The sequence below is a fragment of the Protomyctophum parallelum genome (assembly GCF_964188405.1).
Source record: "Protomyctophum parallelum genome assembly, chromosome: 22".
NCBI classification, from domain to species: Eukaryota; Metazoa; Chordata; class Actinopteri; order Myctophiformes; family Myctophidae; genus Protomyctophum; species Protomyctophum parallelum.
The window spans coordinates 33,206,667-33,214,113 of NC_139714.1; the positions used below are offsets into that span (position 1 = coordinate 33,206,667).

General features: G+C 48.9%; 1 protein-coding gene across 3 annotated transcripts in view; it reads left to right on the forward strand.

Moving 5' to 3' along the window:
• Positions 1-7,447, forward strand: part of upf2 (UPF2 regulator of nonsense mediated mRNA decay) — a gene marked incomplete at its 3' end in the record, with an annotated part of 57,662 nt that overhangs the window by 30,005 nt on the left and 20,210 nt on the right. For all 3 annotated transcript variants that reach the window (XM_083757990.1, XM_083757991.1, XM_083757992.1), the window contains exons 12-15: positions 1,467-1,652; positions 2,354-2,557; positions 4,654-4,929; positions 6,790-6,973. In XM_083757990.1, coding sequence (XP_083614116.1) covers positions 1,467-1,652; positions 2,354-2,557; positions 4,654-4,929; positions 6,790-6,973 — 850 coding nt within the window. The remainder of the gene's footprint in view (positions 1-1,466; positions 1,653-2,353; positions 2,558-4,653; positions 4,930-6,789; positions 6,974-7,447) is intronic.

A 7,447-nucleotide genomic window follows, 5' to 3' on the forward strand; every position in this document is an offset into this window, starting at 1 on the left:
GAAAGTCCCCCCCCCCCCATTCTGTGTTGCATATCAGTGTCTCGGTGACAACACAAAAATGTACTTCATAATGTTACTGTTTTTTTCAGACCTCCAGTTCTATAGGCAACACAGAATGGGGCGACTTTTTATTATTTCCAGTGCACACAGCTCCATAGAAAAATGTTGAAAATGAGTGGTATTCTCCTTTAAGCAATACAACTTTTTTTATCCCAACAGTGATATATAGGCAGCAAGTGCCTATATAAAGTGTCTTCAGTGTGTATATGAATACTCAAATGTGCTTTACATGGCTGGGCATGAGAAAACAAATAAAAACTACTTTATTTGGGGGAAACATTTCACATGACATGAGGTTGGGGCAGACCATTGTCTGACCACAGATTTCCCACGCTTGCTGCTTCAGTATGTTTCGCATCGAGGTCAGCTTGACGGCTCCGTGCTGTGGTGAAATCAACGCGCGTCTCCGGTGTCCTGTGAGACATGTTAAACTGAAGCAGCTAGCATGGAGGCTAACGTTGGTCATATATGGATCCTTTCCCTCTGACATTGCACACAGCCATGCCGCTATCCACGCGTCCATCCGATAGCTTTTACATCTAAATGTCCCGTCCATGGAGCAAAAGCGATATAAGCGGCTTCTTCATTAGATTAAGAGCTGTTGCTGCTGCTGCTAGCCTCGCTCTAATATGGAGCAGAGTGTAGAGTAGGCGTGCCGCAGCCAATTCAGTACTATAGAAAAACGGCCAGTGAGAAACGTTCCGCGGTGAAAAAAAAGGTGCGATTAAATGCGTAATTTTCTTTAACGCGTTAATTTTTCTGTAGTTAATTAATCTCAATTAACACGTTAAAGTCCCGGCCCTAGTTTATTCGAATCATTCTTGCCCGCTGTGGATCCTCAGGGACAGATGATGTTATGGTTATTAATATTATTATTATTATTTTCATAATTCTTGCCCTCTGTGGATCCTCAGGAACAGATGATGTTATTGTTATTAATATTATTCTCATCATTCAGGAACAGATGATGTTATTGTTAATATTATTAATATTATTATTATTCTCATCATTCAGGAACAGATGATGTTATTGTTATTGATATTATTATTATTATTCTCTGGATCATTCAGGAACAGATGATGTTATTGTTATTGATATTATTATTATTATTCTCTGGATCATTCAGGAACAGATGATGTTATTGTTATTGATATTATTATTATTATTCTATGGATCATTCAGGAACAGATGATGTTATTGTTATTGATATTATTATTATTATTCTATGGATCATTCAGGAACAGATGATGTTATTGTTATTGATATTATTATTATTATTATTCTATGGATCATTCAGGAACAGATGATGTTATTGTTATTGATATTATTATTATTATTCTCTGGATCATTCAGGAACAGATGATGTTATTGTTATTGATATTATTATTATTATTCTCATCATTCAGGAACAGATGATGCGTAAGAAGCAGGCTCAGCATCTGGACGCGCGCTACGTCACCATGGTGGAGAACGCCTACTACTACTGCAACCCCCCCCCCATGGAGAAGACCGTGAGGAAGAAGAGACCGCCACTGCACGAGTACATCCGCAAGCTGCTCTACAAGGACCTCTCCAAGGTCACCACGGAGAAGGTAAGGTCACTACGACCTCTCCAAGGTCACCACCGAGAAGGTAAGGTCACTACGGCCTCTCCAAGGTCACCACGGAGAAGGTAAGGTCACTACGACCTCTCCAAGGTCACCACGATGCAGCATCTTAATCCATGTTCTTTTCTACCAACAAATCACTGTATTATGTTTTTACTTTTTTCCCTTTTTACCTCCACTATGATTTCCTGCTTTTGGCTTTATAGAAGTGTATATTTGTACGTCTCTAAATGTTTTTGATGAATTGAACATGGTGGACCCTCTTGTAAACGAGTGTAATGCTTAATTGGGTCGTCCACTCACAGTTAACAGTCGTTGTATTGAGTTGTGTTTGAAATGTACTGTAATTCTGCAAACTGTTAACCCATTTTGTGCGGGAACCCCTTCTGGTGGTTTAAACATGTTATAATTTAGCTATTGAAAAATAGCAGATCTACAAGCTCGTAGCGCGCCACCGAGTGGCGCGCTACGAGCTTGTAGGTCTGCTATTTTTGAAAAATCGAAGAACGACTGACATAGAAACATAGCTTTTTCAGAAAACTGTCAGGATGTAGAAGATCTTTTTTTAAATCTGATCTCAGGTCAGAATGGTTTAATCAGACCAGTGTGTGTCCAGTAGAAACCTCGTGTGAATCTGATCTCGGGTCAGAATGGGTTAATAATACATAGTGTATTTCAACCATCAGGTGCTGAGGCAGATGCGTAAGCTGTCGTGGCAGGACCCAGAGATCAAGTCCTACCTGATCTGCTGCATGGTGAACATCTGGAACGTGAAGTACAACAGCATCCACTGCGTGGCCAACCTCCTGGCCGGCCTGGTGGCCTACCAGGAGGACGTGGGCATACACGTGGTCGACGGAGTGCTGGAGGACATCCGCCTGGGCATGGAGGTGAGTGGGACACCCGCCTGGGCATGGAGGTGAGTGGGACACCCCTCTGGGCATGGAGGTGAGTGAGACACCCCTCTGGGCATGGAGGTGAGTGGGACACCCGCCTGGGCATGGAGGACACCGGCCTGGGCATGGAGGACACCCCTCTGAGCATGGAGGTGAGTGAGACACCCGCCTGGGCATGGAGGACACCCCTCTGGGCATGGAGGACACCGGCCTGGGCATGGAGGACACCCCTCTGGGCATGGAGGACACCCCTCTGAGCATGGAGGTGAGTGAGACACCCGCCTGGGCATGGAGGACACCCGCCTGGGCATGGAGGACACCGGCCTGGGCATGGAGGACACCCCTCTGAGCATGGAGGTGAGTGAGACACCCGCCTGGGCATGGAGGACACCCCTCTGGGCATGGAGGACACCGGCCTGGGCATGGAGGACACCCCTCTGGGCATGGAGGACACCCCTCTGAGCATGGAGGTGAGTGAGACACCCGCCTGGGCATGGAGGACACCCGCCTGGGCATGGAGGACACCGGCCTGGGCATGGAGGACACCCGCCTGGGCATGGAGGACACCCCTCTGGGCATGGAGGTGAGTGAGACACCCGCCTGGGCATGGAGGACACCCCTCTGGGCATGGAGGTGAGTGAGACACCCGCCTAGGCATGGAGGACACCCCTCTGGGCATGGAGGTGAGTGAGACACCCGCCTGGGCATGGAGGACACCCCTCTGGGCATGGAGGTGAGTGGGACACCCGCCTGGGCATGGAGGTGAGTGGGACACCCGCCTAGGCATGGAGGACACCCCTCTGGGCATGGAGGTGAGTGAGACACCCGCCTAGGCATGGAGGACACCCCTCTGGGCATGGAGGTGAGTGAGACACCCGCCTGGGCATGGAGGACACCCCTCTGGGCATGGAGGTGAGTGGGACACCCGCCTGGGCATGGAGGTGAGTGGGACACCCGCCTAGGCATGGAGGACACCCCTCTGGGCATGGAGGTGAGTGAGACACCCGCCTGGGCATGGAGGACACCCCTCTGGGCATGGAGGTGAGTGGGACACCCGCCTGGGCATGGAGGACATGCTTGTAAGCTAGGCTTAATGAGCAGACCTTTAAAAGTCCATAAGGGTATAAGCTAGGCTTAATGAGCAGACCTTTAAAAGCCTATAAGGGTATAAGCTAGGCTTAATGAGCAGACCTTTAAAAGCCTATAAGGGTATAAGCTAGGCTTAATGTGCAGACCTTTAAAAGTCCATAAGGGTATAAGGTAGGCTTAATGAGCAGACCTTTAAAAGCCTATAAGGGTATAAGCTAGGCTTAATTTACCAAGACTTAAGTTAAAAGCTGTCATCATTCCTAGGAGCGTGTGTGTGTGTTGTGGGGACACGTGAGGAGACCGTATGACTCCACCTCCTCAAAATGACAACATGTGTCTCTGGTGACCCGAGGCGGTTTATCCTTGTAGCTTTGATGAGGCGCTCTGCGTCATGTCTGGAAAAAAGGACAGTTTGAGCCCAAATCAGTGTTGTTTTTGGCAGCAAATTTCTATTTTAGTTTAGTCATAGTCTTTGGACTGAAACTTCATTTAGTTTTAGACACATTTTAGTCACCTGGAATGACTTAGTGTTAGTCTAGTTTTAGTCGACTAAATGTCATAAGATTTTAGTCGACTAAATCTACAGTTGATTTAGTCGACTAAAATGTATTTTGTCCGGTCTTGATGCCGTCGTAATGGCAGATTTTACGCTAGCTGAAAATAGCTGATCTACAAGCTCACAACGCGTCGCGTTGTGAGCTTGTAGATCAGCTATTTTCAGCATGCAACCAAGTGTAAAATGACTTATACTGGATCTCTTGTCCACTATAGTCCCTTCCTAACATTTTAGTCTAGTTTTTATTCGCCAACGAAATTGTCAGTATATTTAGTCTTATAGTTTTAGTCATCGTAGCTTAGTTTTCATTTAGTTTCCATTTGTTTTTGTCAGTGAAAATAGGTAGTCGACGAACATTTTTCGTCTTAGTTTTAGTCGACGAAAACAACACTGGCCTAAATGCACACATCTTCCCCCCCCCCCCCCCCCCCCCCCCCCCCCACAGGTCAACCAGCCCAAGTTCAACCAGCGGCGCATCAGCAGCGCTAAGTTCCTGGGCGAGCTGTACAACTACCGCATGGTGGAGTCGGCGGTCATCTTCCGCACCCTGTTCTCCTTCATCTCCTTCGGCGTCAACCAGGACGGCAGCCCCTCCCCCCTGGACCCCCCCGAGCACCTGTTCCGCATCCGGCTGGTCTGCACACTGCTGGACACCTGCGGGCAGTACTTTGACCGCGGCTCCTCCAAGAGGAAGCTGGACTGCTTCCTCATCTACTTCCAGGTACGTTCCTCCCAAGAGGAAGCTGGACTGCTTCCTCATCTACTTCCAGGTACGTTCCTCCCAAGAGGAAGCTGGACTGCTTCCTCATCTACTTCCAGGTACGTTCCTCCGAGAGGAAGCTGGACTGCTTCCTCATCTACTTCCAGGTACGTTCCTCCAAGAGGAAGCTGGACTGCTTCCTCATCTACTTCCAGGTACGCTCCTCCCAAGAGGAAGCTGGACTGCTTCCTCATCTACTTCCAGGTACGTTCCTCCCAAGAGGAAGCTGGACTGCTTCCTCATCTACTTCCAGGTACGTTCCTCCGAGAGGAAGCTGGACTGCTTCCTCATCTACTTCCAGGTACGTTCCTCCAAGAGGAAGCTGGACTGCTTCCTCATCTACTTCCAGGTACGCTCCTCCCAAGAGGAAGCTGGACTGCTTCCTCATCTACTTCCAGGTACGTTCCTCCCAAGAGGAAGCTGGACTGCTTCCTCATCTACTTCCAGGCACGCTCCTCCAAGAGGAAGCTGGACTGCTTCCTCATCTACTTCCAGGTACGTTCCTCCCAAGAGGAAGCTGGACTGCTTCCTCATCTACTTCCAGGTACGTTCCTCCAAGAGGAAGCTGGACTGCTTCCTCATCTACTTCCAGGTACGTTCCTCCAAGAGGAAGCTGGACTGCTTCCTCATCTACTTCCAGGTACGTTCCTCCCAAGAGGAAGCTGGACTGCTTCCTCATCTACTTCCAGGTACGTTCCTCCCAAGAGGAAGCTGGACTGCTTCCTCATCTACTTCCAGGTACGTTCCTCCGAGAGGAAGCTGGACTGCTTCCTCATCTACTTCCAGGCACGTCGTCGTCTCTGGAATGTCTAAAGGCTCATTCATAGTCTGGATCAGGGGTGGGCAACTGGTGGCCCGGGGGCCACATGCGGCCCCCACCTTCACTTAATGCGGCCCACATGTTGATATCAGAATGCTACAGTATTGACTTCAGCTGTTACAATTCCAAACCTGCTTCAATTACTTCATGACTAGTATTAAATGACCAATACTTAATGCAGTACTTAACGATCTACAAGCTCAAAACGCGTCGCAATGCGACGCGTTTTGAGTGGTGGTCAGCTCACCACCGGAGCGGTGGTCAGCTCACCACCGGAGCGGTGGTCAGCTCACCACCGGAGCGGTGGTCAGCTCACCACCGGAGCGGTGGTCAGCTCACCACCGGAGCGGTGGTCAGCTCACCACCGGAGCGGTGGTCAGCTCACCACCGGAGCGGTGGTCAGCTCACCACCGGAGCGGTGGTCACCTCACCACCGAAAATCCAGACTATGAATAGGCCTTTAGTGTTAGTCTGGTTTTAGGCCGGCTAAATGTCATGTGGTTTTTACTCACCACACAGTGATGGTTCCTCTGTGTGGCCTATAGCACAGTGTGTGATGGTTCCTCTGTGTGGCCTATAACACAGTGTGTGATGGTTCCTCTGTGTGGCCTATAACACAGTGTGTGATGGTTCCTCTGTGTGGCCTATAACACAGTGTGTGATGGTTCCTCTGTGTGGCCTATAACACAGTGTGTGATGGTTCCTCTGTGTGGCCTATAACACAGTGTGTGATGGTTCCTCTGTGTGGCCTATAACACAGTGTGTGATGGTTCCTCTGTGTGGCCTACAGCACAGTGTGTGATGGTTCCTCTGTGTGGCCTATAGCACAGTGTGTGATGGTTCCTCTGTGTGGCCTATAACACAGTGTGTGATGGTTCCTCTGTGTGGCCTATAACACAGTGTGTGATGGTTCCTCTGTGTGGCCTATAGCACAGTGTGTGATGGTTCCTCTGTGTGGCCTATAACACAGTGTGTGATGGTTCCTCTGTTTGGGTCCACAGCGGTACGTCTGGTGGAAGAAGGGTGTTGACGTGTGGAACAAGGACCACCCGTTCCCCATCGACATCGACTACATGATCAGCGACACCCTGGAGCTCCTCAGGCCCAAGATGAGACTCAGCTGCTCCCTGGAGGAGGCCACCAAACAGGTCACCGACCTGGAGAGGGAGGTTCTGGTCAAACTAGGTACGTACCAGAGGGAGGTTCTGGTCAAACTAGGTACGTACCAGAGGGAGGTTCTGGTCAAACTAGGTACGTACCAGAGGGAGGTTCTGGTCAAACTAGGTACGTACCAGAGGGGGGTTCTGGTCAAACTAGGTACGTACCAGAGGGGAGGTTCTGGTCAAACTAGGTACGTACCAGAGGGAGGTTCTGGTCAAACTAGGTACGTACCAGAGGGGAGGTTCTGGTCAAACTAGTTATGGAAGCCCCTGGCCTCTGATAATAATACTATAATAATAATTAAACTTTATTTGTATAGCAGCTCAAAGTGCTTTATACAGAGCAATGGAGAAAAATAAGAAAAGAAAAGCAAGTCATAAACATTAAAAAACAAGAGCAGTAATGCAGTACAGTGAGGACATGAATAACAAAAAAATTAAAGATCAATTAAAAGCAATGTTGTAGAAGAGGGTCTTGAGCTGTGCTTTAAAAATGTCT